Consider the following 22,848-nt stretch of genomic DNA (forward strand, 5'->3'; position numbering starts at 1 on the left):
AAGATTCTCTCCCTCCCCCTCTCTCTGCCCCTCCCCTGCTTGCACTGCCTCTGAAAATAAATAAACCTAAAAAAAAAATTAATCTAAAGAGGATAAGATGAAGGGGTGCCTGGGTGGTTCAGTGGGTTAAGAATCCGACTCTTGATTTCAGTTCAGGTCATGATCTCATGGTTGGGAGATAGAGCCCTGCATTGGGCTCTGCACAGAAGCATGAAGCCTGCTTGGAATTCTCTTTCTCCCTCCCTCCCTCCCTCCCTCCCTCTTTCTCTCTCCCTCCCTCCCTCCCTCTCTCTCTGCCCTTCTTCACTCTCTCTCAATAAATATTTTTTAAAAAATAAAAATGTAAAAAAAATGGTTAAGATTTGTGCATTTCACTGTATGTAAATTTCACCTCGAAAACACACTTCTATATTAACCTGTAATTAATACTATTTATGGTGAAGCAATTAAGGAGAAGTATGCTGATGATTAGCATTTACTTTGAAATGCATCAAGGATTTCAAGGGCATTCATTACATTGAGTGAAAAAAGTCAATCTCTAAAGGTTTCACACCTCATGATTCTACCTCAAAATAACAAAATTAAAGATGAAAATGGAATTAACAGTTGCCAGGGGTTAAGAATACAGTTAAGAAAGGGGGTGTCTGGGTGGCTCAGTCCGCTGAGCTTCCAACTTCAGCTCAGGTCATGCTCTCACAGCTCAGGAGTTTGAGCCCTGCATCGGGCTCTGTGCTGACAGCTCAGAGCCGGGAGCCTGCTTCAGATTCTGTGTCTCCCTCTCTCTCTGCCCCTCCCCCTCTCATACTCTCTGTCTCAAAAATAAACAAACATTAAAAAAAAATTTTTAATTTTTAAAAAAAGAATATGGTTAAGCAAGGTGATGTGCATAAGGGGTAGCAAAAGGGAACCTTGTGGCAATGAACAGTTCAGTATCTTGACTATGGTAATGGTTATACAAAACTACACAAGTGATAACAATTGCAGAGAACTGTACTTACATATACATAAACACACAAACAAATCAGTGCATGAAAAACTGGTTAGACCGCAATAAATCTTCAGTTTTCTGATTTTGACATTGTACTACAGTTAAGTAAGATGTCACCGCTGGGGAAAACTGAATGGAGGGTATCATTCAAGACCTCCGTGTACATTTTTTTTTTGCAATTTCCTGTGAATTTATAATTCATTCAAAATGAACAGTTAAAAAGACAAAAAAATTAGGTATATTGATGGATAAATATAAGGATATATAAATAAATATGTGATAATGTGAACACAGTACAATGTTAATGACAGAAACTTTTCTGTATATTTAAATTTGCTTCATAATAAAAGATAGGGACAAAATGTTAGAGAAAAAAAATCCATAAAGAACACAGACAACTATAGGTTCAGGATAGAAATATGCTAAACATAGAAAGGCAAAAATAAATCTTAGAATACCCTAGCAAACTCATAATCAATACCTCAAACAGACCACTCTTCAAATGAAGTATTACTAGTAATATTACTGTTGTTCCTCTACTACACCTTTCAAAATTTGACATATCCTTCAAAGTTGAGTTCAAATGTTACCTGTTCAAAGTCTTTCTCTAATATTTAAATTAAATGGCCCAACTGCTATTTATCACACAGCTCCATTTTAGTTTTATATGTTTCTTGTGGTATTTTTTAAAATAATGATTTATCTATGTCTATCTTATTCATTGGACTGCAATCTCCTAGGACCATGTTCTTCATTTTGGTTGCTCATGCCCCTGCCATTCTCAAGCCCCAATTTTTCTAGTAAACGATTACACCTCATTATAGGATACCCACATATGGCTGGATAAACTGGAATCATCTAAATATACAGGAGCAGGAGAGGCATTTTAAGAGTTCAAAAATATTGTTCCCTTAATTAAGTTGGACATATTAGGAAACTACACCATGTTTATATACGCATAAACAAATTATAAACGAATGTCACTTATCATTGGCTCACAACCAAACTTATCTTGAAAAACAGTACTTTTTATAGTGCTTATTTTCAATGTCCTTCATAATCTTTTCTGCTTAAGATTTTTACAAAGTCCAATTTCTAGATGTATAAATTTCCAATCAAAATTATCTTCTTCATCTAAAGTAATCAGTTCCAAGAAATATCCAGGGTAAAGAAAATCCAAACAAGGCTTATTCCACCAAATAGCTGAGAGAGACTGGCATCTCCTGAAGAGCTCAATTTTCAAGGCTTCTATGGATATGTACTAGCACACTGGTACTTGAGAACAAAGTTACACGCAACACAATGATCACAATGGAAAAAAATTATCTATACAAGTGCTCAGGTAAGGAATTATGGGGGTATGCACCCTATGAATATTTGCCATACATTGCCATCGCTTCTTAAGATCAAATGAATACATATTACTTATTATATATGTATTAGTTTTAAACATGAGAGGTATATCATAAAACTCTCTTATAAGTGTCAGATCAAGTTAGATTTGGGGAGATGAAAATTGGCAATTGAAATCAAACATGCTGATTTCACGGGGAAGCTGATTAATCATGGAAACCAATTTTCCAAATTTTAAGATTAACTCAATAGTCTACAATTAGCCAATGAGAATATCCCATGTAACTACTCACAATTTATTATTCTTATACTCTAATCCTTAATAAGAGTTTTCCCAACTAACCTGATAACAAAACATTGATATGACATCAAAGTAACTATTAGATTATAATATGAATACAAACAATATCTTAAACTACCATATAGTTGACCCTTGAACAACACAGGTTTAAACTGCACAGGTCCACTTATAACTGCATTTTTTACAGGATAGTACTATAATTGTATTTTCGATTAACATTTCCTTTTATCTAGTTTACTGTAAGAATATAGTATATACAACATAGAAAATATGTGTTAATCAACTATTGGTGTTTTTGGTAAGGCTTCCAGTCAACATTAGGCTATTAGAGGAATTAGTTTTTAAGGAAATTATTTTTTCCTAAACTAAAAAATTAGTTTTTGAGGAATCAAAAGTTACACATGGATTTCTGACTGAAAAGGGGGTCAAGGGGGTCAGCATCGCTAACCCTTACATTTTTCAAGGGTCAACCATAATTTTAAAATCAAAAAGCTCTCAATGTAAGTTTTGTAAATTGTTGCCTAAGTTCATCTGGCAGCAAAACTTGATCTAAACTGTTTAGTCCTTTAACTATGAATGTTCAGATGTTCTGCAGCAGAAATACTAATTTGCTCATGGGAGTATTGCCTCACATGAAACTAGAGCTATAACATAATATATGCTAACTAATCTACATAATATTTCTAAAAATCAAGAAGTTGAAAACTCTAAAACACATTGGACCCAACAATTTCAGGGACAGCAGACTTGTAGTTAAAGCCATACGGGCAAACATCCATATAGGTATCTGACAACGCAAAGCATTAAACTGAATATGCAATGAAAATCACACTTGGTTTCCAAATCAACTCATCAGATAAGCACTATATACAAGAAATTAGAAGTTTTATTAAAAGGCAATATTCATGTTAATTGCACAAATTCCAATTGGGATAAATTTAAAATCCTAACTTAAGGATTCAAAGGAAAATTTTAAACATTCTGCCTGTGCTGGGAACATAGTTATACCTGAAATCTCCTCAATAAGATTTTAAAATAAAATTCATGTGGACTTCTGGGTAAGATGATGGAGTAGGAGGATCTCAAGCTCTCTTCATCTTATGGTTATGTCTACATAACAGCCACATCAGAGTAAATAAAAAAGAAAATGAACTTAAGACTGGTAAAACAGACTTGCCACAGCTAAATGTAGAGAAAAGGCCACAACCAAGAGGGCAGAAAGGGCAAACATATGATGGGGAGCCAAAGAGAACCGTGGGTCTTTCAGCAGAAGGGAGGGATGCCATACACTAATAGCGGGAAGAAGAGCAGACCCCAACCCAGTCATCCCAGGCATGGTAAGCAACCTTATTGATAAGAATGTGGTAATTTTAGGGGACTTTAATACTCCACTTACAATGGACAGATCATCTAGACACAGGATCCCTACAGAAACAAGGGCCCTGAATGATACACTGGATCACATGGACTTGACAGATATATTCAGAACTCTGCATCCCAAAGCAAAAGAATATACTTTCTTCTCGAGTGCACATGGAACATTCTCCAAGATAGATCACATACTCTGTTACAAAACAGCCCTTCGTAAATATAAAAGAACTGAGATCATACCATGCATGCTTTCAGACCACAATGCTATGAAACTTGAAATCAACCACAAGAAAAAGTCTGGAAAACCTCCAAAAGCATGGAGGTTAAAGAACACCCTACTAGGGGCGCCTGGGTGGCTCAGTCGGTTGGGCGGCCGACTTCGGCTCAGGTCATGATCTCGCGGTCCGTGAGTTCGAGCCCCGCGTCGGGCTCTGTGCTGACAGCTCAGAGCCTGGAGCCTGTTTTGGATTCTGTGTCTCCCTCTCTCTGACCCTCCCCCGTTCATGCTCTGTCTCTCTCTGTCTCAAAAATAAATAAATGTTAAAAAAAAAATTTTTTTTTAAATAAAAAAAAAATAAAAAAAAAAAAGAACACCCTACTAAAGAATGAATGGGTCAACCAGGCAATTAGAGAAGAAATTTAAAAATATGTGGAAACAAATGAAGATGAAAATACAACAACCCAAACGCTTTGGGATGCAGGGAAAGCAGTCCTGAGAGGAAAATACATTGCAATCCAGGCCTATCTCAAGAAACAAGAAAAATCCCAAATAGAAAATCTAACAGCACACCTAAGGAAACAGAAGCAGAATAACAAAGACACCCCAAACCCAGCAGAAGAAGAGAAATAATAAAGAGCACAGCAGAAATAAACAATATAGAATCTAAAAAAACTATAGAGCAGATCAATGAGACCAAGAGTTGGGTTTTAAAACAAAATGGATAAACCTCTAGCCAGGCTTCTCAAAAGGAAAAGGGAGAAGACCCAAATAGATAAAATCATGAATGAAAATGGAATTATGACAACCAATCCCTCAGAAATACAAGCCATTTTCAGGGAATACTATGAAAAATTATATGCCAACAAACTGGAAAACCTGGAAGAAATGGACAAATTCCTCAGCACCCACACACTTCCAAAACTCAAACAGGAAGAAATAGAAAACTTGAACAGACCCATAACCAGTGAATAAATTGAATCAGTTATCAAAAATCTCCCAACAAATTAAGAGTCCAGGACCAGATGGCTTCCCTGGGGAATTCTACCAGACATTTAAAGCAGAGATAATACCTATCCTTCTCAAGTTGTTCCAAAAAATAGAAACGGAAGGAAAACTTCCAGACTCATTCTATGAAGCCAGCATTATTTTGATTCCTAAACCAGACAGAGACCCAGGAAAAAAAAAAGAGAACTACAGGCCAATTATCCCTGATGAATATGGATGCAAAAATTCTCAATAAGATACTAGCAAATCGAATTCAACAGCATATAAAAAGAATTATTCACCACCATCAAGTGGAATTCATTCCTGGGCTGCAGAGCTGGTTCAACATTCACAAATCAATCAATGTAATACATCACATTAATAAAAGGAAAGAAAAGAAGCAAATGATCCTGTCAATTGCAGAAAAAGCATCTGACAAAATTCACCATCCTTTCTTAATAAAAACCCTTGAGAAAGTTGGGACACAAGGAACATACTTAAACATCAACAAAGCCATGTATGAAAAGCCCACGGCTAATATCATCCTCAATGGGGAAAAACTGAGAGCTTTCTCCCTGAGATCAGGAACATGACAGGGATGTCCACTCTCACCGTTGCTTAACATAATGTTGGAAGTGCTAGCATCAGCAGTCAGACAACAAAAGGAAATCAAAGGCATCCAAATTGGCAAAGATGAAGTCAAGCTTTCACTTTTTGCAGATGACATGATATTATACATGGAAAACCTGATAGACTTCACCAAAAGTCTGCTAGAACTGATACATGAATTCAGCAAAGTTGCAGGATACAAAATCAATGTACAGAAATCAGCTGCATTCTCATACACTAATAATGAAGCAACAGAAAGATAAATAAAGAAACTGATCCCATTCACAATTGCACCAAGAAGCATAAAACACCTACAATAAACCTAACCAAAGATGTAAAAGATCTGTATGCTGAAAACTATAGAAAGGTTATGAAGGAAATTGAAGGAGATATAAAGAAATGGAAAAATATTCCATGCTCATGAATTGGAAAAACCAATATTGTTAAAATGTCAATACTACCCAAAGCTATCTACACATTCAATGCAATCCCAAGCAAAATTGTACCAGCATTCTTCTCGAAGCTAGAACAAGCAATTCTAAAATTTGTATGGAACCACAAAACACCCCGAATAGCCAAAGTAATTTTGAAGAAGAAGACCAAAGCAGGAGGCATCACAATCCCAGACTTTAGCCTCTACTACAAAGCTGTCATCATCAAGATAGCATGATATTGGCACAAATACAGACACATAGACCAATGGAATAGAATAGAGACTCCAGAATTGGACCCACAAAAGTATGGCCAACTAATGTTTGAGAAAGCAGGAAAGAATATCCAATGGAAAAAAGACAGTCTCTTTCACAAATGGTGCTGGGAGAACTGGACAGCAACATGTAGAAGGAGGAAACTAGACCCCTTTCTTACACCATTCACAAAAACAAACTCAAAATGGATGAAGGACCTGAATGTGAGACAGGAAACCATCAAAACCCTAGAGGAGAAAGCAGGAAAAAACCTCTCTGACCTCAGCCGCAGCAATTTCTTACTTGACACATCCCCAAAGGCAAGGGAATTAAAAGCAAAAATGAACTATTGGGATCTCGTGAAGATAAAAAGCTTCTGCACTGCAAAGGAAACAATCAACAAAACTAAAAGGCAACCAACGGAATGGGAAAAGGTATTTGCAAATGACATATCGGACAAAGGGCTAGTATCCAAAATCTATAAAGAGCTCACCAAACTCCACACCCGAAAAACAAATAATCCAGTGAAGAAATGGGCAGAAAACACAAATAGACACTTCTCTAAAGAAGACATCCAGATGGCCAACAGGCACATGAAAAGAGGCTCAAGGTTGCTCCTCATCAGGGAAATACAAATCAAAACCACACTCAGATGCCACCTCACACCAGTCAGAGTGACTAAAATGAACAAATCAGGAGACTATAGATGCTGGCAAGGATGTGGAGAAATGGGAACCCTCTTGCACTGTTGGTGGTAATGCAAATTGGTGCAGCCTCTCTGGAAAACAGTGTGGAGGTTCCTCAAAAAATTAAAAATAGACCTACCCTATGACCCAGCAATAGCACTGCTGGGAATTTACCCAAGGAATTCAGGAGTGCTGATGCATAGGGGCACTTGTACCCCAATGTTTATAGCAGCACTTTCAAAAATAGCCAAATTATGGAAAGAGCCTAAATATCCATCAACTGATGAATGGATAAAGAAATTGTGGTTTATATACAGAATGGAATACTACGTGGCAATGAGAAAGAATGAAATATGGCCCTTTGTAGCAATATGGATGGAACTGGAGAGTGTTATGCTAAGTGAAATAAGTCATACAGAGAAAGACAGATACTGTATGTTTTCACTCTTATGTGGATCCTGAGAACCTGAACAGAAGACCATGGGGGAGGGGAAGGAAAAAAAGAACGTTAGAGAGGGAGGGAGCCAAACCATTAAAGACCATTAAAAACTGAGAACAATCTGAGGGTTGATCAGGGGGTGGGAGGGAGGGGAGGGTAGGTGATGGGTACTGAGGGCACCTGTTGGGATAAGCACTGGGTGTTGTATGGAAACCAATCTGACAATAAATTTCATATTTAAAAAAAATGAAAACCAGAAGGACCTAACATCCTGAGTGCTTACAATCAGTGGGGCTTCACACACAAAATTTTAAAAATGAGCAGGTTCAACTCTGGAAGAACCATGGGGTGACAGGAAATTGAGTCCCTATCCTTAAAGAGATGTCACAACAAACAACCCCACTGAAATACAGCATAAAAGCAGCAGTTTGAAAAATGCCTAGGGTATATGGGAAGGAGGTTTCTTTATTAACCCCTAAGCATGTGCTGGAAGGGCAGGGATCTTTGGGAGACTTCTGCAAGAACAAAAAGCTAGCACGAGTCATTCTCCTCCCAGCCTACATACACATATACCCCGCCCTCAGCCTAGATACACATACACCTGAGGGAACCAGCACAGCACCCACACTCTCCACATACCTTTGCTAACAGCATGTCCCAACCCACCATTTCTTCTATGGATTTGCCCCTCCACACCAGCCTTGCCTTTGGACATGAGTTTTATCAGGTGGCTGCAAAACACCTCCCACAGGGGACTGGCATGGACCTTGCTGGCACCATACACACCCCACCCCCACGTTCTTCTGTGGACTGCCCCTGCCAACACATCCTTGGCTGGAGACCAACCAAAGCAGTGGCACAAGCCTGGCAGTGTGCTAGCAGCCCCAACAGTGGCCAGTACCACTCCAAAGTAACTCCTTCCTGGAGGCACAGGGAAATATAAGCATACACATGAGTCTAACTGCAGCCTTAGCAGTGGGCCTACCAACAAAAGTTTCTAAGGAGACAACACACAGGGAGAACACCCTGCAGTTCCAAGCTATGGCATCTCTGTCAAATGGCTGGTCTGACTCAACTCAAGCCCAAGGCAAACAGCAGACTGGACCATAATACAGTGACCAAACCCTGCCCACCAGAGGCAAACAGAGCTATTGGAGATGACTGGACTTAAGGCAAATGAGGCTCAGCCATAAAATTAGGGCACACTCCACACACACACACATACACAGGAGACATTCCAGAAGTGCCAGGTTCTGGTGAACAGGGGACACTGCCCTACCAAGCACTATAGGACCAGTTCTTCATAACATCACTAGTTACAAAAGCAAGAGACACAGCTGACATTCCTAACACATAGAAAAAGACACAGAGAATTAGACAAAATGAGGAAAAAAAGGAGTCTTTCCCAAATTAAAGAACATGACAAAATAACAGCAAGAGAGCTAAACAAAACAGAGATAAGTAATATGCCAAAGAGAGAGGATTTAAATTTAAAGTAATGGTGACAAAAATACTCACTGGAATTGAGAAGAGAGGAGGACCTCAGTGAGATGCTCAACAAAGAGGTAGAACACACAAACAAGAACCAGAAATGAGGAACTCAATAAGTAAAATTGAATACATACTAGATGGAATAAATAGAACAGAGAAAGTAGAAGAACAAATCAGTGACCCGGAAGATAGAGTAATGGAAAGCAATCAAGTTGAACAAAAAGGAGAAAAAAAATAAAAACTAAAAATACACTTAGGGAACTCACTAACACAATCAAGCGCAGTAATAAGCACATTATAAGGATCCCAGAAATATAAAAGAAAAAGGGGCAGAAAATTTACTTGAAGAAATAATAGCTAAAAACTTCCTGAATGTGGGGAAAGAAACTGACATCCAGTTTCAGGAGCAGGAGGCACAAAGAGACCCTAACAAAATCAACTCAAGGAGATCTATACCAAGACACATAGTAATTAAAATAGAAAATGTAGTGATAGAGAATTTTAAAAGGAACAGGAGAAAAGAAAAAAGGTACATTCAAGGGAAACCTCCTAGGATATAAGCAGATTTTTCAGAAGAAACTTTGCAGGCCAGAAGGGACGGGCATGTATATTCAAAGTGCTGAAGAAAAACAAAACTGCGACCAAGAATACTCTCTCCAGTGGGGTGCCTGGGTGGCTCAGTCAGTTGAGCATCTGACCTCAGCTCAGGTCATGATCTCACAGTTCTTGAGTTCAAGCCCCACTTAGGGTTCCACACTGACAGTGCGGAGCCTGCTTGGGATTCATTCTCTCTCTCTCTCTCTCTCTCTCTCTCTCTCTCACCCCTCCCCCACTTATGCTTTTTTTTCTCTTTCTCTCAAAAATATATAAACTATTAAATAAATAAATAAATAAATAGATAGACAGAATACTGTCTCCAGCAAGACTATCATTCAGAACAGAAGAAAAGAGAAAGTTTCCTAGACAAATAAAGTTAAAGAAATTCATCATGACTAAACCAGCTGTGCAAGAAATATTAGAGGGGATTCTCAGAGTGGCTCAGTCAGTTAAGCATCTGACTTCAGCTCAGGTCATGATCCTGTGGTTCATGAATTCAAGCCCACATCGGGCTCTGTGTTGACAGCTAAGAGCCTGGAGCCTGGTTCAGATTCTGTGTCTCCCTCTCTCTCTGTCCTTCCCGCCCCCTCCCCCCGTTCATACCCTGTCTCTCTCAAAAATATATAAATATTTTTAAAAAACTTAAAATGAGGGGGGATTCTCTGCGTGGAAAGATAAGACCATAATCAGTAGTAAGAAAAGTAGGTAGCACTAAAGCAGTAAAATTAAGTATATCAATAAAAAACTGTAAAGGGATTCATAAAAAAAAAGGATGTACAGTAGGACACCATATATCTAAAACATGGGGAGAAAAGAGTAAAAATTTAGTGCTCTTAGAATGGATTCAAACTTAAGCAACCATTAACTTAATATGGACTGCTATATGCAGAAGATGCTATATATAAATTTAACGATAACCACAAATAAAAAACCACTAATAGATATGCAAAAAACTAGAGAAAAGAATCCAAGCACATCACTAATGAAAGTCAGCAAAAGATGAGAGAAGACAGCAAGAGAAGGAACAGATAAAAACTACAAAAACAACCATAAAAGAAGTAACAGAATGGTAATAATGCCTATCAATAATTACTTTGAAAGTAAATGTACTAAATGCTCCAACCAAAACACACAGGGTGACTGAATGAATAACAAAGCAAGACCCATCTATATACTGCCTATAAGAGACTCATTTCTGACTTAAAGACACATGCAGATTGAAAGTGAAGAGATAGAAAAACATCTATCATGCAAACAGATGTAAAAGAAAGCCAGGTAGCAATACTTATATTAGCAAAAACAGACTTTAAAACAAAGATTGTAACAAGAGACAAAGAAGAATACCACATATAATTATAAATACTACGATCCAAAAAGAAGGCATAACAACTGTAAATGTTTATGAATCCAACATGAGAGCATCCAAAAACATAAAGGAGTTAATAACAAACATAAAGAAAGCAATCAATTGTAACACAATAATAGCAGAGTACTTCGACTCCCCACTTACATCAATGGATACTCATTCACACAGAAATCAACACGGAACCAGTCCTTTGAAGGACAGTTTGGACTAGATGGATCTAACAGATATATTCAGAACATTCCATCCTAAAACAGCACAATACAATCTTTTTCATGTGAACATGGAATACTCTCCAGACTAGATCACAGATTAGGCCACAAAAGTCTTAAACAAATCCAACAAGATCAAAGTCATACCATGTGTCTTTTCTGACCATAACGCTATGAAACTAGAAATCAACCTCAAGAAAAAATCTGCAAGAACACAAATACGTGGAGGTTAAATAACACACTACTAAATGAATGGGTCAACCAAGATACCAGAGAGAAAATTTTTTAAAAATGCATGGAGACAAATGAAAATGAAAACAAAATGTTCGAAAATCTCTGGCATGCAGCAAAAGTTATTCTAAGAGGGAAGTTTGTAACAATACAGACCTACTTTAAGAAGCAAGAAAAATCTCAAATAAATTTAAAAAAAAACATTAAACCTAAAGAAGCTACAAAAAGAACAAATGAAACACAAAACCAGTAAAAGAAAAAATAATAAAGATTTGAGCAGAGATAAACAAAAACAATAGTTAAAAAAAAAACAATGGATCAATGAAACCAGAAGCTGATTCTTTTAAAAGATCAACAAAACTGATAAACCTTTATCAGACACACCAAAAAAAATGAGAGAGGACTCAAACAAAATAAAAAATTAAAGAGGGGAAATAATGGACACCACAGAAATTGAAAGGATAATAAGAGATTATGAAAGATTATATGCTAACAATTGAACAAAATAGAGGAAATGGATACATTTCTAAGAACATATAACTTCCCAAAACTCCATTGTGAAGAAATTGAACATTTGAACAGAACAACTGCCAGCAATGAAACTGAATCAGCAATAAAAATCTGCCAGCAAACAAAAATCCAGGACCAGATGGCTTCACAGATGAAATCTAAATATTTTAAGAAGTTAATACCGGTTCTTCTCAAATTATTCCAAAACAATAGAAGACAAAGAATAATAACTTCCAAATTTGTACTATGAGGCCAGCATTACCCTGATACAAAAATCAAAGATACCACTAAAAAAGAGAACTACAGGCTAATACCGCTGAAGAACACAGATGCAGAATTCCTCAACAAAATACTAGCAAAACGAATCCAACAATACTTTTAAAGAAACCATTCATCACGATCAGGTAGGATTCATTCCTGGACTGCAAGGTGGTTCAATATTTGCAAATCAACAATCTTATGTCACATCAATAAGAGAAAGGATAAGAAACATAAGATCATTGCAATAGATGCAGAAAAAGCTTCCAACAAAGTATAACATCCATTCATGATAACTCTCAAAAAAGCAGGTTTAGAAGGAACATACCACAACACAATAATGGCCATATATGAAAACCTCACAGTTAATGTCATAATGGTGAAAACTAAGAGCTTTTCCCTTAAGGTCAGAAACAACACAAGGATGCCCACTCTCACCACTTTTATTCAACATAGTACTGAAAGCCCTAGCCACAGCAATCAGACAACAAAAACAAATGAAAGGCATCTAAATTTGTAAGGAAGCAATCAAACTCTCACTATTTGCAGAATTTATATATATATATATATATATATATATATATATATATATATATATAAAACATCCTAAAGACTCCACCAAAAAACTACTAGAATTGACAGATAAATTCAATAAGGTTGCATGATACAAAATCAATGTACAGAAATACATTGCATTTCTATACCCTAATAATGATGTAGCAGAAATACAAATTAAGAAAACTGTCCCAATGTACCAAAACTAATAAAATACCTAGAAATGAAGTTAACCAAGGAGGTGAAAGAACTGTATTCTGAAAACTACACAACTTTGATGAAAGAAATTGAAGAGGACACAAACAAATGGAAAGATATTCCATGCTCATGGACTGGGAGAATAAATACTGCTAAAAGCCCATACTACCCAAAGCAATCTACACATTTAATGCAACACCTATCAAAATACCAACATTTTTCACATAACTAGAACAAACAATCCTAAAATTATATGAGACCACGAAAGACCCCAAACAGCCAAAGCAATCTTGAAAAAGAAAATCAGGGGCGCCTGGGTGGCTCAGTCTGTTGAGCGCCCGACTTCAGCTCAGGTCATGATCTCACAGCTCGTGGGTTTGAGCACCATATTGGGCACTGTGCTGACAGCTCAGAGCCTGGAGCCTAATTCAGATTCTGTGTCTCCCTCTCTCTCTGCCCCTCGCCTGTTCACGCTCTGTATCTCTCTCTCCCCTCAAAAATAAGTAAAACATTAAAAAAAATTTTTTTAAAGAAAGAAAAAGAGAAACAAATTGTGGGGTATCGCAATCTCAGATTTAAGATATACTTACAAAGCCATAGTAATCAAGAAGAGTATGGTACTGGCACAGAAATAAACACATAGGTCAAGAGAATAGGATAGAAAACCCAGAATTATATTCAAGATTATGTGGTCAATTAATTATCAACAAAATTAATTTATTCAACAGAGGCAAGAATATGTAATATGAAAAAGACAATCTCTTCAAGAAATGGTGCTGAAAAAACTGGATGGAAACATGCAAAAGAATGAAACTGGACCACTTTCTTACACCATAAAAATAAATTCAAAATGGATTAAAAAACTAAAATGTGAGACCTGAAACTATAAAAATCCTAGAAGAGGTGTACCTGGGTGGTTCATCTGGTTAAATGACCGACTTCACTTCAGGTCATAATCTCATGATTCATGGGTTCTAGCCCCATGTAGGACTTTGTGCTAACAGCACAGAGCCTGGAGCCTGCTTTGGACTCTGTGTCTCCTTCTCTCTCTCTGCTCCTCCCCCACTCGTGCTCTGTCTCTCTCTCTCTCAAAAATAAAATAAGGGGTGCCTGGGTGGCTCAGTCAGTTAGGCATCCAACTTCATTCAGCTCAGTTCATGATCTTGCAGCTCATGAGCTCAAGCCCTGTGTCGGGCTCTATGCTGACAGCTCAGAGCCTGGAGCCTGCTTTGAGTTTTGTTTTTCCCTCTCTCTGCCCCTCCCTCGCTCATGCTCGCACTCTCTCTCTCTCTTAAAAATAAATACACATTAAGAAATTTTGGGGAGGCGCCTGGGTGACTCAGTCAGTTGAGTGTCCAACTTCAGCTCAGGTCATAGTCTTGCAGTTCGTGGGTTTGAGCCCCACGTCGGGCTCTGTGCTAATAAACAGCTCAGAGCCTGGAGCCTGCTTCAGATTCTGTGTGTGTGTGTGTGTGTGTGTGTGTGTGTGTGTGTGTCTCCCCCTCCCCTGCTCGTGCTCTGCCTCTGTCTCTCAAAAATAAATGTTAAAAAAAATCTTCAAAAAAAATTTTTTATAAAAAAAAAATAAAACATTTTTAAAAATTTAAAAAAAACTCTTGAAGACAGCACAGGCCGTAATTTCTCTGACATCTGCCACAGCAACATTTTTCTAGATATGCCTTCTGAGGCAAGGGGAAAAAAAAGCAAAAAATAAACTATTAGGACTACATCAAAATAAAAAAAATAAAATGCTTCTGCACAGCAAAGGAAACAATCAACAAAACTACAAAACAACCTACTGAATGGGAGACAGTATTTGCAAATGACATATCTGATAAAGGGTTAGCATCCAAAATATATAAAAAACTTATGCAACTCAACACCAAAAAAACCCCACAAAAAATCCAATTAAAAAAGGGCAGAAGGCATTAACAGACATTTTTCCAAGGAAGACCTACAGATGGCCAATACACACACAAGAAAAGATGCTCAACATCATTTATCATCAGGGAAATGCAAATCAAAACCACAATGAGATATCTCCTCAAACCTGTCAGAATGACTGAAATCAATAACTCAAGAAATAAAAAGTGTTGGTGAGGATGCGGAGAAAAAGGAATCCTCATGCACTGTTGGTGAGAATGTAAACTGGTGCAGCCACTGTGGAACAGTATGGACATTCCTCAAAAAATTAAAAATAGAATTACCATAAGATCCAGTAATTCTACTACTATTTATCCAAAGAATACAAAAATATTACTTCAGGAAGATATGTTTATTGCAGCATTATTTACAATAGCTAAATTATAGAAGCAACTCAAGTGTCCAATGATAGATGAATGGTTAAAGATGTGGTATGTATAAATACAATGGAATATTACTTGGGCCATAAAAAAGAATTTTTGCCATGTTCAACAACATGGATGGATCAAGCGAGTATAATGCTAAGTAAAATAAGTCAGAGAAAGACAAACACTTTATAATTTCTCTCATATGTAAAATTAAGGAACAAAACCAATCAACAAAGGAAAAAGATAAACACAACACACTCTTTACAGGGAACAAACTGATGGTTACCAGAGGGGAGGTAGGTGGGAGAATGGATGAAATAGGTGAAGGGGATTAAGAGTACATTTATCATGATGAGCATGGAGCAACATATAGAGTTGTTGAGTCACTGTATTGTACGCCTGAAACTAATATGACACTTTATTTTAAGCATAAGCTGGAACTGAAATATAAATAAATCTTTTAAATGAATAAATAAATTTGTTTAACATGTCCCTGGTTAACTGCCAGGTTTACGGATTAAAAAAAAAAAGACAATGCAAGTGACATGTGTATTTATTATACAACTGTTTTTTAAGAACTGCAATAATGATAGAAATTATTTTCACAATTCTATTTGGGGGGTATCACTAACAGGTTAACCCAAATCCTAATTGTCCTAGTTCTCTATCTCCTCAGAGAAAGATAATTCATCTATTTTTTGGATTTTTCTTTTGTTATAAACAGAAACATCTGTTCATGTGATTAGTAAAAAATTGACAAGTATCAGTAATGAGTTTAATGAAGTAAATTTAAAGTTTTCAGAGAATTTCACTGGACACAAAGTTAATCTACCCAATTTAAAAAGTCATGTGCAGGGGCATCTGGCTGGCTAAGTTGGAAAAGCATACAACTCTTGATCTTAGGGTTTTGAGTTCAAGCCCTATGTTGGGTGTAGAGATTACATAAAAAATCATATACAATGCAAAGCAGTTAAAACTTTCACACACTATGTTACACCAGTACCAAGCACACAACTCCATTACATGAATATATACCTACCAAACTATTGGCACAGGTCTGATTTTCCTTCATGAACTACTGTTTACTACTCCAGAACACTGGTAAAGAAATTTTGTCATCTACCCAACAAACCTGGTATATCTGATACAGAATATTAATGATATTTGGCATAACTTCCAATGATGCCATAAAAATAAATGAAGGAAGGCTTTCGAGTAAATCTTTAAAGAATTTTTAAAGGGCCTTTTCCTGAACAGTAACCTTGCATTTGATTGGCTTCAGGGAAAATTAAACAATGTGGTTATTCATGAGGGTAAAATCATAAATTATAAATTTATTTATTTTTTGCATACCTGAAGATTGGCAAAATCCAGTATGTGAAGACAGCACTAAATTTTCGGTCACAGGCTTAATTTTCTGTTCATCACTGCTCCCCTCACCTACAGAATTCTGGTCATCTCCTATATCAGAAGATGATGAACTAATGTCAGCTTGCTTCCTTTTAGTGCTTGTTCTCAGGGAGTTTCTCATTTTCTCCTTGACACTGACTGCCTTCTTTTTAGCTGAAGTTCTCTGTTTCTTCAGCTTTTTATTGTCTTCAGAACTTTCCTCACCATCAGAAGATGATGAGCCACTATGTACTTCCTTGGTATTTCTCTTTGAATTTAAATTTCTTCTTTCCTTCAGTTCTATTCTTTTCAGTCTCTTATCAGAAGAATCACAACCATCTTCTTTCATGGAGTATTTCTCAGTATCAGATGATGAACAATCTCGTCTCTTCGTTGAACTCTTTTCAGGCAGGTTGCACCTTTTCTTCACTCTACTGGATACTCCATTCTTACTCCTTTTATCTTCTGAAGAATCACAACTATCTCTTTTCCCCTGTAATTTCTCAGCCTTATCGGATAATTCATCCTTCTTTTCAGAAGTTTTATCTTTTATTTGTTTTCTTTTCTTTTCCCCATAAGTTGTGTCATTCTTATTTTGTTTTATTCCTTTAGGAAAACGAGAAATTTCTTCTCCCTCAGGTAATTTCTCAGTGCTATCAGATGATGATTCATACTGTTGTTCCATCTTAATTACATTTTTCTTCAAATCTGTAATTTTCTTTTCTTTTACTTCAGTTCCCTTTTTGCTCAGCTTTTTATCGTCTTCAGAGGATTCCTCACTTTGCTCTTTCTTTGGGAACTTCTCAGCAATGTCCAGTAATCCAGTCTGTACTCTCTTACCCATTTTGGTTTTCAAATGCTTACTCCTTTCTTTAGTTTCAGCAACCTTTTTGTCTTCTGGAGAATTAAAACTCTCCTCTTTCCCTGAAGGCAACTTAGCACCATCAGAAGAAACACCTGACTGCTGCTTTTTAGACATTCGATCTCTTAAGTCCATGATGGTCTTGTCTTTATCAACTGTGCCTTCTGCTGAAGAGAAATTCTCTCTCTCTTGTTTCCTTTCAGCATCATCAGATGATCCTTCTTGTGCAATCTTCAAACTTTTCTGCCCTTGATTATCCATTCCTTTTTTCCTGTGTGTTTCATCTTCAGAAGAATCATAATCCTCTTTATTTGGAACTCTTTTTTTGGTTGTTTTGGTAGCCCCAATTTTACTCATGCTCTTTATCTCTTTCTCTAATTCTGAGTCATAATTGGAAGATTCAGACTGGTTTTGTCGTTTCTTTTTAGAAATTATAGACCTTTTAGCTGATTTGCCTTTCTTAATATCATAATCTGAGCCAGAAGTAGAACTTTTTCGTTTCCTTTTTCCTTTATCATCTTTCCCTGTTTGAGTCTTTAAATCATATAAAGTCTTCTCATGGTTTGTATGAGTTTCATTAATATCAGTATCTGAAGAAGAACTGTGACTCATCCTGGATACCTCTTTCAGGATTGCTAACATTTCATCAGAATCGGAATTCTGATCCACAATCTCTGACTGCTTAGATTTAGGCAATTTATTAGGTTTAGGATTATCTACAGCACTGTCAGAAGAATTCCGCTTATCCTTTTTTCTCATTGGAATGGATAGTTTTTGTTTCTCCTTAACGGTTTCATTACTTTCTTCATCTGAATTAGATGTTGCAGGATTGGTTTCTGTCTGTCGCCTCAAGGGTGTAGTCTTCACACGTGGGGATCTTCGAAGATCAGATTCTTCTGAAAGTAATGGAACTTCACTTTCAAACAAATGCTCATTATCATTTTTTTCCTCTCCAAGTCCACAGTTCTCTGGCTTGGTGTTCAGACTAGAACTTTTATAGCCATCTTTATCTTGTGGAACTTCCTGACAATCAGCACCTTTAATTGGCGAATTAGAAAGGGAAACAGGGGTGAGTTTAACATATAATTCTTTTGTTACTTTAGCTGTAGTTTTTGACTTAATACCTCCTCTGTTGTCTTTTGAAGTAATACTTAATTTTACAGAAGAATTCTCCAATTCTTGCTCTGTTCCACTGTTGCCATCTCCCTGATTATCTGCTGAACTCTGAACTTCCATAGCTGTCTCAAGATTCTCAAAAATGTCTTCTGGAACTGAGGAAGGAACAGACACAATATCCATATCCAAATCTTCAGAAGTGTTAGTAGGTTCATACTGAGGTTCTTCTTTTTTATCAGATTTCTTATGTTCACCACTGGCACTTTTATTTGCTCTTTGTTCCTGTACTACAATACTCTGATCCATGTGCTCACTATCTACCTGCTTTCTTGACAGTTTAACTTCTGATTTTGAAAAATCTTTCCTTTCCAAAGCACAGGGTTTTTCTCCCTTTCGTAATTTTGTTTCAGATTTAGCATCTATGACTTTATGCTCTTTGGTATTTTTCTCCTTGTTTACAGCATCCAAAGCTTGAATCTCTGAATTCAAATCTTCTTCTAATGCAAGATGAGCTTTCTTGATATCAGCCAACACAGATTTAAAAGCCTTAAGCTGACGTAACTTTGTAGCAGAACTGATTTCTGAATTATCTGCTCCCTGCTTCAAAAACTTAACATAACTGGAGTTCATGTTAGCTGTGGTCTCAATCAGTTTTTTTGCCTTCTTAATCATCTCTTTAGGCACAATTAGTGCTGAATAAGAGTAGGTTACAGAACCAGAACATGAATCATCTAATTTCTTTTCTTCTCCATTACAATTTGAATTATTTTTCTTTGGAGAAAACCTGGATGTATGGTCATATACTTTATTACTCTTTTCACTGTCAACTTTTATCTTCTTTTTATTTTGTTGCAACAATTGTTCTAAATTTTCAAATACGCTGTTACATGCAGTAACCAAGTCCAACAAAGGTTCTGGGTGACAAATGTAGCAATACCACTGGTTGTTTTCATCCATTATTGTAGAGAGCTCCTTTCGACCAAGGTTGCGCAAAATGCATTTCTTACAGAAAGCATTATGGCAAAAGTCGCAACAAATCAAGTTTCCACCTTCTGCACACCACCTGAAATTATTAAAAGATTAAAATGTTATTCCCAGGGGCACCTGGTGGCTCAGTCAGTTAAGCCTCTGACTCTTGATTTCACCTCAGGTCATGATTCTGGGGTCATGGGATCAAGCCCTGCATTGGGCTCTGTGCTGAGCATGGAGCCTCCTTAAGGTTCTGTCTCTTTCTCCCTCTGCCCCTCTCCCCAGCTCATGCTCGTGCACGCTCTCTCTCTCTCTCTCTCTCAAAATAAAAAAATAAAAAATAAGTATTATTCTCAAATTACTCTCACTTTAAATTTTTTCATTATTAAAGCAACTTAGGGGTGCCTGGGTGGTTTAGCGGTTACACGTCCAACTTCAGCTCACGTCATGATCTCACAGCTTGTGGGTTCGAGCCCGGCATTGGGCTCTGTGTGGACAGCTCAGAGCCTGGAGCCTGCCTCATATTCTGTGTCTCCCTCTTTCCCTGCCCCTCTCCTGCTCACACTCACTCACTCTCTCTCTCTCTCTCAAAAATAAATAAACATTAAAAAAATTTAAAACAACTTAAAATTTCATGCCAGGAATTTTAATAGTAAAGTTATTTGGATCATCTGCCTATTCTTTATTGGAAACTTAAAAGAGACATAAACTGAAGGTTTTGTGGAAAAAAATAACCTTCCATTAGATACATCAATGATGATACTATAAAAAATGGATCTAATAACATACTATGTAAGAATTTCCCCCCAAAAAGTAGACAGTACTGAATTTTAGCTCATCATGATTTATTACCTACCTACATTGTTCATCCATTCCATCAGAGTCACGGCTAATATCATCACTCATGTAATATTTAAAGCAATTCTATTAAAAGAAAAGGGGAAGGGGAAATTTTAAATTCAAAATGAGTAACATTCATAATGGACAAAAACTTTATTTTTAAGTCACTAAAAAAAAGTAAAGGGAGTGTGTGTGTGTGTGTGTGTTTTAGAGAATCAAAGCAAAAACATGGCACTGCCCAATGCTAGGGTAGTATTCTAATATTTCCAGACATAGAAATATCTCAAGAAAATTAATTCCTTGAAATAGATTTCCATATCATCAAGTACCACTATTCCTTATATAAAATTTATAGAAGATTTTGGTAAAGCAAATTTCTGATCTCATACAACTAGCTACTAAACCTCTACATAAAAACGTATTAGATGTTGCTGCTACTTAATGAATTTAATAGTCTTTATATATCAACAGCTACTATGTATACAGCTAAGCAACATTATCCTACATTAAGCTACATTCCCTTTAAATCTCAAGCCCTTATTATGGAAGACAGGAGGTATTACGCCCAATTTGAGAGAAAAGGCTAAGATTCATTACCATTAATATGTAAATAAATTTTCTAAAGTCATACAACTAGTTAAGAGCCAATGCTGGTATTCAAGTCCAAGTCCCACGGACTTTAAATTCCTTTTCACTAAGACTGGAAAAAGGTTAGGTTCCATGCCCAGTGTTGAAAAGTACTAATTACTGAATTGGGCTAGGCTCAACAGACTGGTCCTTAGAAAAACATCAATTATATATATAAGAGAAAGGAAATGCACATTACAAATCCAGGAATATAAAATTCAGCTACCACATTTGAAAACTAGAAGCTAAAACACATCCCATAAATAGGCTCCTGGCTAAACTGAATTCAAAGAATGGAGTAACACAAATTGCTAAAGGAGAAAGTAAATTTAGTCCATTTAAGTAGGTGTATATCAACAATTCAAATAATGAATGATCCAGAATTGGAATTCTGAGGAAAATCTGGTCTGCCCCTGCATTTCGAGGAGGCATTTTGTTGAGACACTAACACAGAATAAATCTTAGCGATAATGAGTTAGGGAAACCATAACCTTAATATTATAGATACTTAAAATTAACTCCAAGGTATTACTAATAAAAGAATATACACAGAATGTTAAAACTGTCTTCAACACATATGAAGCATTTTTAATTCTATTATCTCCAACTTGTGACAAAACCTTGCCCCATGTGGAAAGCTTAGATTTGGTTAACTAGAATTCATAGGTTATAAAACACATGTGTACACACATAAACTCTTCAGATTTGCCAACACACCATGCTCCCCTTCACCTATCAGTCTTTGAATACCATGTTGCCTCTGCTGAAAATATGCTGAACCAATCCCACTGCACCAGGCTAATTTGTATTTATATTCCAGATATCAGCTTATATCATTCTCCATTATAAAGTCCCCCTACCCAACTCCAAATTACACAGGCTTCTGGTGTGTTCCCATAGTATTCCCCCTATCGTGTCACTTATTAGGCTTTTTGTAAGGTCTGTCTTCCCCACTACAGTTTAAGTCCTCCAAAGACAGAGACCATTTCCATCTTCTTCATCAATGTGAACCAAAAGTCTAACATATAGTAAGCATTCAAATATTTGTGGAATGAATTATAAACAGATGATTACATACCTTACAAATAAGTACTTGCAGTGAAGGATGTCTATAAATGGAATCTTTTTGAAAATGATTGACCTGCTGTCCACAAGCTGTGCAGCTCACAATCCCATGAAGCCCATCTTCTAGGAGAAAGGAGTGACCATTATTCACACATACACACACACATAAAAAAAGATATTTACTTTAGTCAGCATTGTGCTACTTTTACATTGGAAATTAAATACTTCAGAATCCTTAGAAAAGTGACATTTTGGCCACAAAAGGCTAATAATTTTATGGACTTACTAAAACATGACAACCTTAGCAAATTCTAGAACTAGAAATACTTATCTGTTTCCTTTAGATCCAAATCTTATTTCCCACAACAACTTGATAAAAACTCCATAAGAGAAGTTCTAAAAATAGGGATCAAGAGCTCTTTTTCATTTTGCTATTGCTTTGCAAATAAATTAATTATCAGTTCTTAATGAACAGGGAAGCAAGTGATATACATGTCTTTTGTAACCTTATACTTAAGTTAGATATGCCATTAATTTTTTATCCTTAAAATAAAAATATCTGCACAGACTCTTCCAGTATAGTGTGTGAAAACCTGATGATTTTAAATTACCAATTTCTTTCCTCAGATTACTTCAA

At 36.6% G+C, this 22,848-nt stretch overlaps 1 protein-coding gene across 8 annotated transcripts in view; it reads right to left on the bottom strand.

The window, feature by feature from the left end:
* The window catches only part of ATRX (ATRX chromatin remodeler), a 314,554-nt gene that overhangs the window by 210,136 nt on the left and 81,570 nt on the right, over positions 1-22,848 (bottom strand). For 6 of the 8 annotated variants that reach the window (XM_049643991.1, XM_049643987.1, XM_049643989.1 and 3 more), the window contains 3 exons: positions 22,225-22,334; positions 20,536-20,603; positions 16,697-19,773 (listed from right to left, as the gene is read on the bottom strand). In XM_049643991.1, coding sequence (XP_049499948.1) covers positions 16,697-19,773; positions 20,536-20,603; positions 22,225-22,334 — 3,255 coding nt within the window. The remainder of the gene's footprint in view (positions 1-16,696; positions 19,774-20,535; positions 20,604-22,224; positions 22,335-22,848) is intronic. The other 2 variants (XM_049643990.1, XM_049643994.1) reach the window with 1 other exon arrangement.

Source organism: Panthera uncia, chromosome X (genome assembly GCF_023721935.1).
Source record: "Panthera uncia isolate 11264 chromosome X, Puncia_PCG_1.0, whole genome shotgun sequence".
NCBI classification, from domain to species: domain Eukaryota; kingdom Metazoa; phylum Chordata; class Mammalia; order Carnivora; family Felidae; genus Panthera; species Panthera uncia.